We start from the raw sequence: 18,462 nt of genomic DNA on the forward strand, positions 1-18,462 counted from the left end.
AGAGAGAGAGGGGAAGAGAGGGAGAGATGGAGGAGATGGAGAGAGAGGGAAGAGAGAGAGAGATGGAGAGAGAGGGAGGGAGAGAGAGGAGAGATGGAGGAGAAGAGATGGAGAGAGAGAGAGAGGGGAAGAGAGAGAGAGAGAGAGAGAGAGAGGGAGAGAGAAGGAGAGAGAGGGGAAGAGAGGGAGAGAGGGAGAGAGAGGGAGAGAGAGAGAGATGGAGAGAGAGAGAGGGGAAGAGAGAGGTTAGAAACCACAAGCCTTTGATGGAACCTGCAGCCCGTGCGTCTCCTTCGTCTCCATCGTCTTCATCGTCTCCCTCTCCGTACCGATGAAGGAGGGCTGGAAGAGCGTCTCGGGGCAGCGGAAGCGCTCGTTGCCGATGGTGATGACCTGGCCGTCGGGCAGCTCGTAGCTCTTCTCCAGGGAGGAGGAGGAGGCGGCGGTGGCCATCTCGTTCTCAAAGTCCAGAGCCACGTAGCAGAGCTTCTCCTTGATGTCGCGCACGATCTCACGCTCGGCTGCGGAGGAGAAGGACCAACAAACGTCAAGACTCTGAGGATCGCTCGGCGGCCTGGCGAAGGTCGGCGGTTCGATTCCCGCTCACCGGTCGTGACGAAGGAGTAGCCGCGCTCGGTGAGGATCTTCATGAGGTAGTCGGTGAGGTCGCGCCCGGCCAGGTCCAGGCGCATGATGGCGTGCGGCAGCGCGTAGCCCTCGTAGATCGGCACGTTGTGGGTCACGCCGTCGCCGGAGTCCAGCACGATGCCTGAGAGACGAGACATTATCACCTTTTTATTTCATTCACTGCAGCGCAACATATCTGCATCAATAATAATAATAATCATAATAATAATGCATTCAATTTATAAAGCGCTTTTCAAGCGGCTTAAAGACACTTTACATCACATAATTAAAACATCCTAAAATCTATACCATAAAAATAACTAGAATTTATAGAGCAATATATCAATATATTGTGCATTTTCTGTCAATTAAAATCGATTAAATTGTTAAACTAACACAATTAAATGTGTGTTTTGGGCTAATCCAGTGAATTAAATAACTGGACAAGTAAGGAATTAAATAAAATTGATGTAAATCTCATGTTGGTCGGTCAAAATATTATTTTTAAATGAACATATTTCACTCTATGAGCACTTAGAACCGTCTCAGAAATCTTTCTAAATAGACCATAATAATAATAATAATAATGCATTAAATTCATATAGCATTTTTCAAGGTACTCAAAGACCCATAATTCAAACATCTTAAAATCTATACCATAAAAATAACAATATATATTTTCTCAATATATCATCTGTATATATATTGTGCACTTTTTGTCAATTTAACTGTTAAATTAACAAATTAAATGTGTGTTTTTGGCTAATTTAGTGAATTAAATAATGACAAGTAAGGAACTAAATAAAATTAATGGAAAACTAATCCTGTTATCCATGTTGACATTATTTTAAAATGAACATATTTCATTATAACCGTTTCAGAAACGTTGCCTATGGTTCTAAATGGACCATAATAATGATAATAATAATAAGAAGAAGAAGAATAGTCACCGGTGGTGCGGCCGGAGGCGTAGAGGGACAGCACGGCCTGGATGGCCACGTACATGGCGGGCACGTTGAAGGTCTCGAACATGATCTGGGTCATCTTCTCGCGGTTGGCCTTGGGGTTGAGCGGCGCCTCCGTCAGCAGGGTGGGGTGCTCCTCGGGCGCCACGCGCAGTTCGTTGTAGAAGGTGTGGTGCCAGATCTTCTCCATGTCGTCCCAGTTGGTGATGATGCCGTGCTCGATGGGGTACTTCAGGGTCAGGATGCCCCTCTTGCTCTGCGCCTCGTCGCCCACGTACGAGTCCTTCTGGCCCATGCCGACCATCACGCCCTGAGGGGGGAGGAGCCTAATGTTTTACAACTACAAGATGACTTTGAGCTTCAAAGATCTTATGAGTCGATATACTCTGTGGATTAAAAGATAGTTTGATAAAATGGGATCTCCTCATGGGACCTTTTGAGAGTTATAAAGTGTTGTATTGGGTCTGTGAATCTTTTACTTTTTATGGTAAATGTCCTTTTTATTCATACGGTTTCTCAACTTGCTGTATTAGTAGATGTTTCTCTTCTCTCACGACGTTGATTGTGACCATTATCCACCAAAAGAAAAAAGACTTGGAACTAACCAGATTCTGATGATGTCCTGAAACAAGCCTTCTTTTATTTTATTTTTAACAATAAAAGCCGAAATGCCAAAAATAAATAAATAAATAAAGTAAATAAAAGTCATTTTTTGTTTCTTAGTCGTTTACCGCATTTAGAAAATTTGCTAAAAATATATCTGAGTATATCCGATTGGCTCAGATAGAATTGACTTTCAGTTAACCTGTGATACATTATATTGGTATTTATGTACCTGATGGATGCAGTAGAGAAAAGGTCATACGGTCACAAGGATTATCTTCTTGTTGCGTCCACTTGGGTGTTTGAATGTGTATAAATGTGCACTAAGGAGATTCAACCCCCCTCAGAGAAGAAGAAAGTCCTAAAAAATAACTTTTTAAAGCAGGTAAAACCAGGAGGTCAAAGGTCAGATCCTATGTGACGGTATATAAGATGCTCTCGGGTACCTGGTGACGGGGCCGGCCCACGATGGAGGGGAACACCGCCCTGGGGGCGTCGTCGCCGGCGAAGCCAGCCTTCACGAGGCCGGAGCCGTTGTCGCACACGAGGGCGGTGGTCTCTTCGTCGTCACACATGTCTGCTGCTTCTGGAGGAGGAGGAGGAGGAGGAGGAGGAGTTTCAATTTAAAAAGCAGATGCACTCAAGAAAAACAACATTTTATTTATCTTTTGGCTTTTTGTATGACATGACATTAACAACTACTTTTAGAAAATCAAATACTGCCATGTGGTCAATCGCTGCCTTCAGGTGCTGTCAGAAATGTGATAACTACAAGTTGAATGCACACAGAAAAAGAAAAAAGGGTGAACCAGATCAGCAGAGCCTGTTCTGTGTTTCATTAAACCAGAGTTTTTAATTTGTTTATAGTAAACAGAAACAACATTAGCCCTCATTTAGTTTAATGATGCCTTCAAGTGCTCCTCATAAAGTCCTACATCGGAGCATTAAGCTAAAGTTGATTTTTAAAGTGTTTTTTTGTTAAGAATATATAAACACAAAAACAAGCTCAGAGTTTAACTAAATTAATCAGACTTGATTCCCATAAGGCGTTTAATGATAAATCTATCTGATATTTCTTTATTTATTATTTTCCTTCAAAATTTTATGAATACAAGTTAATGTTATGATTACATTCTTTTTTTTGTTTCTTATTATATTAAAATACACCGTTTAATTTCGGACTATTTGCAATTTATATTGTTCAACACTTTCATTATGATAAATAACACATTTGTATTAATCGTAATCTTTGAGAGAAAATCATTAAAACGTCAATATAGGCTAATTATAATATACATTATGTAAAGAAAGATTGGAAATATAATATAAATCACAAAATTGATTGAATTTGATGTAGCTAAATATTTATACTTCTAAAGTCTTCTAAAGAGAAATGAGAAATAAAATGTTAGATTAGACCATAATCCATTTAGGATTTTTAAAAATACAATATTATCCGTTAAATCTGAAAACGTCTCACTCCACTTTTAGAAATCACTGGATCACACTCAACACTAAACATTACATTTCGGGAAAATACCATTTTTCCAGTTTTTGTTGGCGTTCTCACACAAAAGTTACAAATTCCGACAGCACCTGAACGCAGCAGTCCTTGCTCCACGACAGGCAGTTCGCCCGTCATAGCGACACAAACCGCCTTGTGTTCTAACCGCTGAAGGCGGACAGGAGTCGGCCGCAGTTCACTGCCGGCTCCCGGCGGTTAACCACTCAAACCCCCCTAAATGTTCAACATGTACTCCATTAACTCCGCAGATAGTTCCACCTCTCTCCCGCTCCTCCGAGCCGCTTACCTCTGCTTGTCTCCGGCTGTCAGTGAAACGTCAACCGCTGCTGGTGGTTCCAGTTAAAAGAGGGTGACAGCCAGCGACCTCCGGGGCCCTTTATATACCGCCGTCTCCCCCCAGACAGCCGTTAGGAATGTCCGAGGATTCGCCAGGAATCCAAACGGCCATGTCGTCCATATTTGGTCGGTCGCATCGCATGCACCGAGGGGCTCGCGCGCCGGCAGGGCCATATATGGAGAGGAAGCCCCCGCGAGTCCGCCTCGGAGCGCTCGAGCCCGTGTATGGCGCGAGATTAGACTCATCGACCGTTACTGGCGGACTACGACAACAACTACTACTGCTGCTAATACTACTGTTAAACCAGTACTACCACCACTACAACTACGACTGGTAATACCAATACTACCTCTACTAGTACTGTTATTACCAATAATACCACAACTACTACTAAAGTTATTACCAGTACTACCACCACTACAACTACTGCTGCTGCTAATACTACTCCTACTGCTATTACCAATACCACCACAACAACTACTACTACTACTACTGGTACCACTACTACTACTAGTCTACTAATACTTTTATTACCACTACTACTACTACCACCACGACTAGTCTACTACTACTGTTATTACCACTACCCACTCCTGCTACTAGCCTATAATAATGTTCTGATTATTTTCTAGATAATTCATTATTTGGTGTATGAAATGTCACCATCCCAAAATGTTTAAGTCCATAGCGGTCTTCAAATGACTTATTTTGCGAGTTCAAAATCCAAAGATATTCAGTTTAATATGATATAAAACAGTGACAGTTTTAAAGAATAACTTTCTGTACTTTTTTTGTTAAAACGACACTTTATTTTATACTGTATTTAAATAAAAAACAGCAGTCTAGCTAGAGAAATAACACATTTATTGAGAAACATTCAAACAAATATTGAAAATTACTGGAACGCGAATGAAAGCCGAAGTGCAAAAGGTCGTCACATCTGGACCTCCAGGTAATGCTCATAATTAGCCTGAAGGACAAATGCAAAATAGGGTTTGGATTTCAAACTGCTCAGATCGTCCAACTCCAGCAGATCTTTGACGTCCGGCAGGTACGTCTGCAGAGGAACTCCTGGGGAAAAAGAAGTCAGAAATTATTATATATATATATATATAATTATGTTTAAATATATATACGAGATATTCTCTATTTATATATATAGATCTAATGGAATAGCTATAATATATACATAAATACATTTGAGAATCTCATACATATATATACACAAAAGAAAATAAAATATATAAAATATTAGTGAATATCTATAATATATATACAAATAAATTAAGAGACTATCTCATATATATATATATATACACACACACAGAATTTGTATATATATTATAATAATAATATAGAATGTGACTTTATTGGCATGAAAAGAAAAAATAAACAGGCTGCCAAAGCATAATTTACCTACACCTCTCGAATACACTACAGATACTTGTTTGTGTCATAACTTGATAAATATTTTACCAAATTGAAGCTCAAATGGAAGTTTGCTTAAGGAAACGTTTCTCACCTTCCTGGATGAGTTTGAGGAGGATCTTGACAAAGATGCTGTCCTTGGCGGCTTCCAGAGGGTCGTCGGTCCCGTCATCCGAGGACCAGCTGTGTGTGGAGAGGAGAAGAATGAATGAATGTCTACTCTCATTTACAAAGGGCTCTCGAGTCTCCTTATGTAACGACTAGACAGACAAACACTGGACTGGTGGATCTTACGCGTCTCTCCTGAGCACTTTGCCGAAGATCTCACGCTTCAGCGAGTCGATGTCCACGGCTTCCTCCTGCAACGCACAACAGGGGAACACTTCAAACTTAAAAAACGTCCGTCAGAGCCCCGACTGGCCGAACGTCCAGCGGACCGGTAGGTCACCTCGGTGATGTAGGGCAGCAGCTCCAGAGCCTTTTTGAAGTCGTACTCGTTGGCTCGCCTGTTGTCGTCGCAGATGTACAGCTGGGGAGAGACGGAGCAGAGCGTGAATAAAACCCACGGCAAGAAAATCTGGTTACTTTGAGCCTTAATGAATTTGTATTAAAAAACACAAGATAAGCGATTGATAGCATTCCGATTGCCTCCCGACAGCTCTCAACATGGCCACCGGCTCACAGCTAGCGGCACATGTGCTCGTGCGTCCTCACCTGTATGAGGTCGTGCGCGCTGAGCAGCGGCATGGTGTCGGGGTTCTGCTGCTTCTCCTCCAGCAGCTGCCGGGGAAGAGTCTCCTGGTGCAGCAGGAAGCGCTCCTGCTCCACGATGTCTGATTGGACAGATACGGGACATCCATGTAGCCACTGCTGACGTGTGTTAAAGCTGCATTCCCTCTCCTGGCCACCAGGGGGCGACTCCTCTGGTTGTATAGAAGTCTATATAGTGACTACTTCTCTTGATGTATTCCCTCAGTAAACATTGTAAACATGAGTTTATGCCTCAGTCTCTAGTTTCAAGTCTTCTTTAATACAGCACGACGTCATCATTTAACAAATTAAAATCTATTTCATCTGAAACTAACTTTAAAGAATCCCCGGCTGGCGTCTCTCACCATTGACTTGTTTGTCGAGTTGGTCCTCCGGCAGGTCGGAGGCGAGCAGCGTCAGCTTACTGAGCGCCAGCAGCGTCTTCTTCTTCACGAAGTAGCGCGTCTCCATGTTGGCCTGACCGTAGAGCGTCCGGTTGGCCTGCAGGCACACAACACGGACATTATTATTGGGATCCCCATTAGATGAAACTATTGTTGTTGTAAATAAATAAAACAAACAAACAATATATGTAATTACTTATATATATATACAAAATAATTAATACATGAAATAATTAATATCTAAAAAGTATTAATCGATATATAATTCATTATATATACAAAATTATTTATATTAAAAAATATATAAATATAAAACAAATATTGTATCTATATATATAAAATAATGTATATATATAAAATAATATATAAATGTATATATTATTTATTTGCAACAATAAGTGACAATATGTAATATCAATGTAGGTATGTATATATATTACATTACTGATCATCATCAGCTTCCTGAGTGGGCTTGGTAAGTGCGAACAGGAAGGAAGCTGTGCAATGTGTGTGTGTTGAATACTTTGTGTGTCATGAACATCAACGTGTTTAACACGGCTGAAAGGGGAAGTGAACCGAGTGCGTTTCCTCTGGAAGGAAGGAAGGAAGGAAGAATACATCTGTGTTTTCTGCATAATTTACAACCAAAGAAGGAAAAACAGCCGGAAGGAAGTGGTTTGTGTGTGTGTGTGTGTGTGTGTGTGTGTGTGTCGTACACTGCAGTAGTCGTGGACGTGGATGTGGTGCAGCCAGCTCAGGTGCTGGTGTGACTGCAGGAAGCTGGCCAGCTGCTGGTGCTGCGCGGCCGGCTGGGACAGCAGCTTCCCCCTCTTCCCCTTCTCCATGTACCAGCGGAACAAGAAGTCAGCAAAGTTCTGCGGCAGGAGGTGACACGTGGGACAAAAGAGGAAGTTAGCCGAGTGGCTGCGTGGGAAAAACTCCAGTAAAACGTCAATACAAAAAAAAGTGTCTTAACGCTGCATTCTCGCTCGTGACCACCAGGGGGCGACCTCTGCTCTGCGTACCTGGTCGGCGAACTTGGCCATGTAGTGCTGCAGCCGGCTCTGGTTGTCGGTCTGCTCACACATCTGAACCAGGATGTCAAAGTCACAGTACTTCTCAGCCAGCGCCGCCACCCACTCGTACTGACCCAGCTCCACTGCAATACACACACACACACACACACAAACTGGCATTATTGGTTTCTTAAATCCAGTTCCTGAACCTCAAAATGAAGACACGTCTCACTCCACCCGTGGACTTACAGAGCGGGGCGAGCAGCTCGGAGCGCCGCTGGCCGTACTCCATCTCCAGGCTGTTGTAGCGCTCCTGCTGGGCCCCCGGGGGCCTCTGCTGCTGCAGGGAGGTCAGCTGGGCCACGTAGCCGCCCAGGTAGATGTCCAACAGCGCCACCAGCTGCTCGCAGAGGGCGCTGCGCAGCTCCGAGTCGGCGTGCGGGTAAACCGAGCGCAGGACGATCTCGTGCTGGCGGGAGATGACGGAGCGGACGCCGGCGCCGCCCGACGCTGGAGACGAGGAGCGTGGGGAACACGTTACAAAAAACAAGACTTTTGCAGAGAACATCTGGACGTTTAAAATAAATAAACAATATTTAGGGGCGAGAAGGTAGAATTAAAGTTGTACCTGTCCACGGGACGTACTCCGGCTCCACGGCAGAGCTTTCAGACGCTCTGTACATGAAGGCCTTCGTCTCCCTGTACTGACCAGCAGCCTGCAGCATGTCCTACACACACACACACACACATTAAACCAAATGTGTTTGGGATGCAAGTCTTGTATATTGATTTTTTCACCAGCTTCAATGCATGTTTAAATATAAACTACATAAATCAAGAGAGAAGTAGAGTCATTTTCTGATAGACTTCAATGCAACCAGAGGAGTCGCCCCCTGGTGGTCAGGAGAGAGAATGCAGCTTTAACACATGAAGCATAGACTTCTATACAACCAGAGGAGTCGCCCCCTGGTGGTCAGGAGAGAGAATGCAGCTTTAACACATGAAGCATAGACTTCTATACAACCAGAGGAGTCGCCCCCTGGTGGTCAGGAGAGAGAATGCAGCTTTAACACATGAAGCATCGGCTTCACTTTCCAGAGCCAGAGGATGAAGCCTGATTTTAACTAAATATCTTCCTCTTCCCATCCCACGGGAAGTGATTCACGACACGATGAATGCGTTTACTTTGATGATGTTGTTGACGGACAGAACCGCTTCGGCCCACTGCACCGAGTCCACCGGGTTCTCCTTCAGACTCCGCTCCTCCTCGTCCAGCAGACAGTCGAACACCGAGGAGATCTGAGACACCTGCGGGAGCACCGGAAACAAAAAAAAGATGCATTTCCACCTCCTCTAGCTGCGTCCTCAAGAGCCCGAACACCACGTCGAGGACACGCCCCTTCCCCCCCACCTCTCTGAAGAAGACGTCGGCGGCCGTGAGGCTGGGCGGGATGGCGGCGCCGCTCCTCTGCAGCGCGATGCCGATGGCCCGGTTCACCAGCTCGCCGCGCTTGGCGTGGTGGTTCTTCAGCACCATCGCCGCCTGAAGCTTCTCGGCGTGTTCGCACAGCAGCAGGCGCGTCGCCATGACGGAGGAGCGCACCGTCGAGTGGCCGAGGCGGTGCAGCAGACCCACCTGACGGGGGAGAAGATCAATTAATATATCGTTTAAAAAAGGAGAATCACACAGATGTACCACGTCAAAGTGTTCTAGAAAGTCTTTTGTCGTGTCTAAAACACACTGGACCGTGGTGGCATTGCATTGTGGGTAATGTAGGCTCCAGTTGTTGACGAGGAAAGAGGATTAAAATTAAAATGCTGATATGGTGGCGTGAGATGTGAGATGCCGAGGGTCAAAGGTCAAGAATCCTGAAATGTGATTTGTGTGTGTGTGTGTGTGTGTACCTGGAGCAGGAAGTTCATGAAGCAGCCGTGGGCCTTCATCTTGTCCTCCAGCTGGTGGAGGATGATGAGGGAGGTGAGAGGGAAGCCGGCGCTCTCTGGAGGAACAAACACAGAAACTAATTAAATAAACCACAAACAGTTTGAATGAGACGTTCAAGCATCTTGAAAAAAAATAGCCCCCCCCCCTCACCGTCGGGGACGGACTCGGCCCAGCGGGGGTCTGAAGCCGGGTAATCGTCCACCAGGTCCAGGTTGATTCGGATCACCATGGCGTCCAGCTCGGCGCCATCTTCCCCGTCGCCGTCGGCGTCGGCGGGGAAGAGCTCGTCCGTGACCGTCTGAGCGCCCACCAGATCGTTCCTGACGGAGGAACATAAATAAACAAGTTGAACTATTGATGTGAGCACCCAAAAACATTTTATTTTATATTTTGATTAATAATAAGTAAGCACAAAACTTCATTTGAAGCTAAAAGTTATGAAAAACTCTCTTGGTGAAGCTGGATTGAGGTTTTTAACTCAATTAATTTTATTATTTGGTTATAATTTAAAGCACAATATGCATAAAGACGTGGCGCTAAAACACAGATCCTCAGTAGAGAATAAATAAATAAAATAAAATTTACTTATTATTATTAATTTATCTTATGTATTTAATTACCTGTCGGAGACGAATAAATAAAATAAGTTATAATTTAAGCACAAGATGAATAACATAACGCACTGAAAACAAGGATCCTCAGCAGATTTCAGACCACTAGACAAGAAAGTATTGCATGAATCCAAAAGCTAAATAAAACAATAACAATAAACATCAATGAAAGAATTTGCGTCATTATGGATTTGCGAGTTATTTGTTGACGAACCGGCAGAACTGCAGGAAAGCAGACTTCAGGAGTCGTGTTTTGTCCTCCTGAGCGACGGGCTCTCCTCTGGTCGGAGTCTCCATCACCGAAACCTACAAAACACAAGAAAGAAAAAACAGAAAAAAGATTTTCTTCATTTATTTCCATTTTCCTTTGAGTAGCTGCATGCAGATACTTTTGTAATATATATTCTGTTATAAACTGAACAGAATTATATATATATAGAAATAAAAACAGATATATTTATTATAAATATATATTTATACATAATATGAATATTCTTCTTGCACTGTTGCTTCACCTCTGGCCCCGCCTCCAGCGCGGAGAACAGGGAGTCCTCCATCATCTCCGGCAGGATGGAGGCGCTCTCCCGGGCCACCACCGCCACCAGGCCGCTGTTCTGGGAGAAGAACACGGGCAGGTCGGCGCAGCAGCCGCCTCCACGAACACCGTCACCTGGACGGAGAAGGAAACGTCAAAGTCAAACACATCGTTGGTTTTTTAAATGTCTTTGGGTTGAACCCAAACAAAACATAATACTATAATTAATTAAATCGGAATTAAAGAAAATTTATTTATTATTAATAACGTTTTTTGACAAATAAACAGAATACATTTAGTTTTTTTAATAAAATAAATAAAATAAAAATTCCGAATTCATTTTTTTGGGTTTTCTAAAAACAACTTTATTCATTTAATCTTCTTTTTATTATTTACTCCCAAGTTTCCCCCGGGTGTAATTACTTCCTGACAATCTTGAATAACGGGACTTCTTCGGGCATCATTGTATTCCTTCTCACTCACCGGGTGAGCTGAAGCTGATTCTCTCGTCGGGGAGCCCCCCCCCCCTGCCGGTTCCCGTGGAGCAAGCGAACACCAGCTCCTCGTTGTACAGGAAGGCCGTGGAGCCGGGCCGGTGCGGCAGCGCTAGCCGAGTGGTCTGCAGAGCCTCCTCGCTCTGACGGACACACGAGACGGAGAGAGAGGGCAATGAATGAACATGTTTCTTTACAAAAGGAAAACAGAGGGGAACAGCATCATCCACTCACGGAAGTTTAAAATATCGGGATCAGGACTGACCTGGAATGGGGGGTTGTACTTGGTGACCTCCACGGTGAACTGGTCGGCGATGGCGGCTCCGTTGTCCTGCAGGGTGACGAGGCAGAAGTAGGCCAGGCAGGGAGAGTCCGACGGGTTCCAGGCTGCAGCCAAAACCACCAGACCGGCTCTGAGGACACAGAAAAGGACTCAGACATACTTGGTATTAGGAATGCGCGATATAAACGATATACGATATAAACGATAAAAAATGGCCTACGATAGAGATCTTAGTTATATTGCTCTATCGCGATATTGCATGTTTGACGCGATCTATCCATGACCCGCGAAATATAAAGTGCCACGAGTGTCACGATGTGTACAGGATGTGGACCCAGCGGGACGGGCGGTGATCGCGGGAGGCGCGAGGCAGGAACGGGTAGGCACTAGGCAGACGGATGATCGGCTGGCTGCTGACGGAACGAGTAATCCTCTGGCGGGTGTACATTACGTATAACAATAACGCATGTGACAATAGTACAATGATCCCACAACTCGTGGGTGTCAAGCTGGGGTTCTTATAGTCCCGTTGATTTGTGATTGCTTGCCGGTGTGTGCGCCGCGCGGCAGCGGAGTCGCCACGCCCCCACGCGTCAAGCCCGGTGACACGGTCGCGACCGTGACAACGAGCTGCAACCGTCTGCAACGCAAATGTTCTCAAAACGACATACTAAGTTTCTTTCTTCTTTTGTTTTATACATTTAGCAGTTTGGCTTTCCTTAGAGTCTATGTAACCTGTTCTGAAATGGTTCTATTATGATTTACAGTATATATCGTGATATATATCGTCATCGCAATAGCTGCAATGTATATCGCAATATGGATTTTAGGCCATATCGCCCATCCCTACTTGGTATGTCATTTAAATATTTATTTTTAGATTTATTTGCTCAAAAGTAAAAAGGCTTCCCATCTACGTCCCTTCATTTATGAGCTAGAGAGGATTAATAATAATAATTATTGGAAAGACATTGTCCGAGAGGAAGACTTTTAAATTGAGAACATTTCATCAAAGTTTAAATACAGCAAAGTCATCTTAAAACTTTTATTTTGAAGGGTAAAACAAGCAGGAAGTTTCTCGTGTGTGTATGTATATTTACATAAATATAAAAACACAGAAGCAGACTCACTGGCTGAGCTTCATATCCAGATAGGTCACATTCGCTCCCTCCTTCAGCTCCTCGTAGTCGCTCTCTGACCCCTAGTGGCAGACCAATGTTATACTCCCCTCACCATCACATGACACTCAATCAGACTGATGTACAGTATATATATATATATACAGGACTGTCTCAGAAAATTAGAATATTGTGATAAAGTTCTTTATTTTCTGTAATGCAATTTAAAAAACAAAAATGTCATGCATTCTGGATTCATTACAAATCAACTGAAATATTGCAAGCCTTTTATTCTTTTAATATTGCTGATTATGGCTTACAGCTTAAGAAAACTCAAATATCCTATCTCTAAATATTAGAATATCATGAAAAGTATACTAGTAGGGTATTAAACAAATCACTTGAATCGTCTAATTAACTCGAAACACCTGGAAACACATTTTCAAATGTTTGATTTTGTTTTGTTGTTATAAATCTTTTTTTTTACTTGGTCTGAGGAAATATTCAAATTTTATGAGATAGGATTTTAGAGTTTTCTTAAGCTGTAAGCCATAATCAGCAATATTAAAAGAATAAAAGGCTTGCAATATTTCAGTTGATTTGTAATGAATCCAGAATGCATGACATTTTTGTTTTTTTAATTGCATTACAGAAAATAAAGAACTTTATCACAATATTCTAATTTTCTGAGACAGTCCTGTATATACACTACCAGGGCTCCAGACTGCGACCAAATGGTCGCATTTTGCGCCTAAAATTAGACACAGTGCGAGTAAATTTTTCATCAACTCGCGCATGCGCGACCAGTAAATTAGCAGATTTCTTTTTTTTGTTATTAAATATTTTTGTTGCTTACAAACTTGTTCTACACTTCAGCCCACTATAGTTAGCGGTAATGCCTGAATGACTGGTTTGCTAACCGACATTAACTCCAGAAGAAGAAGAAAGGAGACGAAAACCGAAGAAGAAGGCTGGCCTGTGTGAGCGCGGGGGGGGGGGGGGGCTAATGTGTGAAAAGAGGCGCACCGCAGCGGAGACGCAACGAGGGCGAGGGCCGCAGAGTGAGAGGTCCACGAGGGGATCCTCACCACCGAGCGGCGTCCCCGTCCCCCGAGTTGAATCTCTGGGTCAACTCAGCCGACTCTCACATGTCTGCCCCTACAGACTGATGCTCACGGTAAACACATTCCATCAGGAGCGCGCGAGGATTTTGATAAAGTTAGCGGAAGGATTTAAGTGACAACATCCGGTTTTGCAAAGTTAGCGGAAAGAACCACGTGAAACAACATCCGTTTATCAAAATAAGATGTCGACAAATCATACACTAACATATAAAAGTAAACAATGAACTGATGTATCTTTATAGATAGTTTCTGAGATTTAGCTTAAATTATGCTAACATTAAAACATTTTTACTGGACCAAGGAAGAGTTTATAAAAATTAGTCAGTCTTTTGTATGTTAAGAAAAGTCCTGTAAATAGATTTCCCCAAGAGTTCCAGGAAATGAATGATGCAGATGTGTTCCATACATATCTGAAATCCCCTACAATAGCGATTAAACTATTTTAATGTATCAATTAGGACATTTTTCAAAGTAAAAGTCCTAAATGTTTAAAGAAATCGGTAATTTCTTTAATGTTTGAGTTGCTTTATATATGTATTTCCTCATAGTCCTAGGCAATAATGCTACACAATAAATAGAATGCTTCAATCAACACCGTGATCGGTGATTGGTATTATCGGATCGGCAGATACTGATTTCAGTGATCGGTATTATCGGTGATCGGCAGATACTGATTTCAGTGATCGGAAACACTGGAGTTGATAAGCGTGTCTTGTCTGATCAATACACAACAGTGAGGTGCGTGAATGGACCGAGCGGCCAGCTGCTGATCACGCACTCAATAGCTCGACTGCACGAATAGAAGGTGCGCGCGTAGCGCGGCAAAATTTTTTTTGGGAGCACCCAAGACCCATTTTGACCCAGGAAAAAGTGCGCCCCTACATTTTCTGCTTGCGCCCCTAACATTTTAAGTTAGGAGCGACTGTGCTCCTAGTTAAAAAAGTTAGTCTGGAGCCCTGACTACCGTTCAAAAGTTTGGGGGTCACCCACCCAGACAATTTCGTGTTTAACATGAAAACTCACTTTTATTTATCAAGTGATTTGCAAAATGAATAGAAAATATAGTCAAGACATTGACAAGGTTAGAAATAATGATTTTTATTTGAAATACTAATTTTGTTCTTCAAACGTCAAGCTCAAAGGAAGGCCAGTTGTATAGCTTCTCTAACCAGCATAACTGTTTTCAGCTGTGCTAACTTAAAAAGGGTTTTCAAGGGTTTTCTACCCCTCCGTTAGTCTTCTAAGGCGATAACGCAATGTACCATAAGAACACTGGAGACAGGCTTCCACACACCTATGTAGATATTTCATTAAAAACCAGACATTTCCACCTAGAATAGTCATTTACCACATTAACAATGTATAGAGTGTATTTCTGATTAATTTAATGTTATCTTCATTGGATAAAATAGTGCTTTACTTTGACAAATAAGGACATTTCTTCGTGACCCCAAACTTTTGAACGGTAGTGTATATATATATATATTTCTGTTCTCGTACTGACCCAGATGGCGTCGGTGATGCCGTCGGTCAGTGGCCGCTGGGCGTCCCAGCTGAGGACCTGGTGCTCCCAGCTGTCGTCCAGCTCCCACTTGCTCAGACTGGAGCTGGTCAGCGTGTAGAGGCAGCTGGCTCCGCCCACCCAGAGCACGCTGTGCAGCTGCAGTGGACAAACGGGTTGTAAAAGTATTCAACGTTTGTAGGTCATAAAGGGAAAATTACAACAACAAAAAATATATATATTTAAAAGTGAATATATTACAAAATAAATATTTTAAAGTGAATATATATAATAATACAAAAATAAATTATATGTATATATACACATATATATATATTTAAAAGTGAATTAAATATTTTTTATATACAAAAGGTGATAAATACATATATTAAAAAAAAAATTTATTTAATATTATATTAAAAATATATATATTTAAAAATAAATATAAATTTAAAAGTGAATATTAAAATATATACATTTTTTAAAGTGAATGTTAATATATATTTAAAGGTGGAAATGAATATATATATTATATATATATTTAAAAGGAGATACAACTCAACTTAACATTTTTATAAAATACATCAAATGTGTTAAGCTAGATTTAAGGAGGACTCTTGAGTCCTTCAATGAAGAGCTTCTGTCACAGGTTGTGTAATTATTAACTTGAGTTTATTGCTTGAGGATTATTTATAGGGAACTGATAACATGAGGATTAATAAAAATGAGCCCGCTGAGCTCCACGTTACGGTAAAAAACCCGTCGGCGGGACTCACGGTGTCGTTGGCTGGCGGCGAGAGGATGCCGAACAGGCTGGAGACGCGGCGCCCGATGCCGGAGAGCACGCCCTGACCCTGCTGCAGGGCTCGGCACTGCAGCTTCCCCGAGGAATCGGCACTCGCTCTCAACAGCCGACTCTTCATCGAGGACAGGATGAAGCTTTGGCCCTGAGAGAAGAGAAATAAAAAGACGGGAAAAAACTGTTTTAGTTAAAGGTTTCAGCTGCAGGGACATCCGAGATAAAATCAAGATTTACTGACAGAGACGGCAACCACAAAGTTGCAGAGGTCTCCCAGGTCCACGTCCGTCTCCGTGTAGTTGCCCTCCTGGGCCAAGCTGGTCCACAGGCGGGCCGTCCCCTCCGCCGCCACGGCCAGGACGGAGATGGACTGGACGGGGGCCGTCTCCAGCGGAGCGGCGGACGACACGGCCACCAGGTCGGCCGTGTAGTTGTACTCGCTGGCGGGCAGCTGCAGCTCCTTACACACCGACAGCTGCAGGACAACACACACACACACACACACACACACACACACACAGAGAGACAGAGAAAAGAGAGACAGAAAGACAGAGAGACAGACAGACAGACAGAGGCAGAGAGAGATAGATAGAGAGATAGACAGAGAAAAGAGAGAGACAGAGAAATAGAGAGAGACAGACAGACAGAGACAGAAAAAAAGAGCGAAATAGAGAGTAAGACAGACAGAGAGAGACAGACAGACAGATAGAGACAAGAGAGGATTTGAAAGACGTGAAACTCATTTTTTGTTGTTGTATATCACACATTTGTTTGTGAAAATCCTTTTTTGTGGAAAAGTAACTTTCTTAAATAAGGTAATCATAAATAATACGGTACCGCTGTATAAATAAAAGCTAGGAAGCTTTTTTTAAGTAACTCCGAACAGACTGAGGTAGGATGGACACAATGCCTCTTCGAGTTTCTGGATTTTTCAACGGTACCTTGGCCACCGCGGTCTGGCAGATCTTCCAGATGATCAGCCGCTCGCCACAAACCATCCAGGCCCAGCCGCTCTCCTTCACCTTCACCGAGATCTGGTCGTCGACTAGAGGGACAGGGTGCAACGATTATTTTATTATACAACAACAAGGACGTGAACTTAATTTCCCCAACAGAGAGACGGGGGGGTTCGTTACCGTCGGCCGTCGTCAGCGCCTCCATCACTTTGACCGGCAGCGACGAGCCGAAGGTTTGCACGTCGTAGTTGATCGAGTCTGCAGCCGAATGGCTCTGCGCTCTGGTGGGCGTGGACCTGATGGAGAGAGTGAAACAGGTCCTCAGGAACATCAGAAGTGCAATAGAGATATATATATATATATGTCAAAAGTTAAAATCATCTTTATTGTCAATTTTCCATTTGTGGAACATACAGAAGATCGAGATTTTTGTCTCTTGTCGGACATAAAGTAAGTAATAATAATAGTAATTATTAAAACAGTTAACTACAAAGAAAATGTAGACAAAATATAATTTATAAATTAAGAACTTTGCATCTGTATTGTTGCATCAGTATATATATATATAGAGAGAGAGAGAGAGAGAGAGCATCATCATGTTTACAGAATAAACATCAAATTAAAAGCATGCGACAGTAGTAGGCAGGATGAAACTACCAAAAATAACAGCAGCAATGGAAATAGAACAATAAAGATAATAATTATTTAGATAAGTGTCTTAATATTAACCCTCATAAATATAAATGGAGTGAGCTACAAGATATCAGCAACAGAAGCACCTCACACTTGAATCAATGAACATTTGAACCTTGTTTTACAATCGGATTGTTGTATTTGACTCCATTGTATTTAGCTAGGTGGGGCTAAATCGATATTGTTCATCTTCACGTCGCGGACACACACGTTGGTGACGTCACGGTTGTCTTCGCTCACCTCGCCGACAGCCCGGTCCTGCGCGGGGAGGAGAACAGCAGACTGGTGGCCGCACCGGAGACACTCTTCCTCCCGGTGGTCCTGCCCTGCTGCCGGCGGCCGGAGCTCGGGGCGGCTCGGGGGGTGAACATGTCTGCTGCGGTGCCCGCGTTCTGCTCAACGGGAGAGAAATAGGTGAGGTTGTGTTGAGCCGCGAGAAACCAGCATTAACGCCGCCAACGGTTACTCCTCAAAACAGCGCGCGGTGCAGTCGCTCGAAATACGCGTCATCACCGTGTCGACGGAACGTCCCGCCCATCGCAAAAACGACAGTTACTATATATTCATATATACATACGTCAAAAACAGTTAATATAAATATATATAGATATATATGAACTCGACAACAAAAACAATGTATGAATCAACAAATACCGAAAATAAATTAGCAATTTTTACTATTGCTTTTTAAAATTTAATATTAGAATATTCTATTTTTTTAATGTATTGTCCATTTTTCTTAATGTTC

The 18,462-nt window shown here is 42.9% G+C and overlaps 2 protein-coding genes across 2 annotated transcripts in view; both read right to left on the minus strand.

The window, feature by feature from the left end:
- Positions 1–4,112, minus strand: part of acta1a (actin alpha 1, skeletal muscle a) — a 6,159-nt gene extending 2,047 nt beyond the window's left edge. The window contains exons 1-5 of the mRNA XM_056408424.1: positions 4,007–4,112; positions 2,642–2,781; positions 1,578–1,902; positions 608–769; positions 330–521 (exon numbers count right to left, since the gene is read on the minus strand). Of these exons, the coding sequence (XP_056264399.1) occupies positions 330–521; positions 608–769; positions 1,578–1,902; positions 2,642–2,770 (808 nt within the window). The 5' untranslated portion in view covers positions 2,771–2,781; positions 4,007–4,112. The remainder of the gene's footprint in view (positions 1–329; positions 522–607; positions 770–1,577; positions 1,903–2,641; positions 2,782–4,006) is intronic.
- A 792-nt stretch (positions 4,113–4,904) lies between these two features.
- Positions 4,905–18,186, minus strand: nup133 (nucleoporin 133). The gene is made up of 25 exons (XM_056408372.1): positions 17,955–18,186; positions 17,202–17,317; positions 17,007–17,110; positions 16,307–16,540; positions 16,043–16,213; positions 15,270–15,425; positions 12,654–12,724; positions 11,506–11,653; positions 11,230–11,383; positions 10,727–10,881; positions 10,426–10,517; positions 9,751–9,920; positions 9,561–9,655; positions 9,067–9,291; positions 8,841–8,963; positions 8,284–8,383; positions 7,905–8,165; positions 7,665–7,798; positions 7,356–7,514; positions 6,601–6,736; positions 6,200–6,318; positions 5,934–6,014; positions 5,780–5,844; positions 5,580–5,668; positions 4,905–5,128 (listed from the first exon to the last, which is right to left on the minus strand). Exons 1-25 carry the CDS (start codon positions 18,083–18,085, stop codon positions 4,992–4,994), a joined length of 3,426 nt encoding a protein of 1,141 aa, XP_056264347.1. The 5' UTR covers positions 18,086–18,186; the 3' UTR covers positions 4,905–4,991.
- Between the last annotated feature and the right edge of the window lie 276 nt (positions 18,187–18,462).

The sequence above is a fragment of the Pseudoliparis swirei genome, chromosome 24 (genome assembly GCF_029220125.1).
Source record: "Pseudoliparis swirei isolate HS2019 ecotype Mariana Trench chromosome 24, NWPU_hadal_v1, whole genome shotgun sequence".
In the NCBI taxonomy this organism is placed as follows: domain Eukaryota; kingdom Metazoa; phylum Chordata; class Actinopteri; order Perciformes; family Liparidae; genus Pseudoliparis; species Pseudoliparis swirei.

Bases quoted from the DNA above. Each gene is read 5' to 3' on its own strand.
- nup133 (XM_056408372.1), bottom strand. From the start codon at position 18,085: ATGTTCACCCCCCGAGCCGCCCCGAGCTCCGGCCGCCGGCAGCAGGGC. The intron at 9,656-9,750 runs GTGAGGGGGGGG...TTGTTCCTCCAG, and splicing joins GGCCGAGTCCGTCCCCGACG to AGAGCGCCGGCTTCCCTCTC. The intron at 5,669-5,779 runs GTAAGATCCACC...CTCCACACACAG, and splicing joins AAAGTGCTCAGGAGAGACGC to CTGGTCCTCGGATGACGGGA.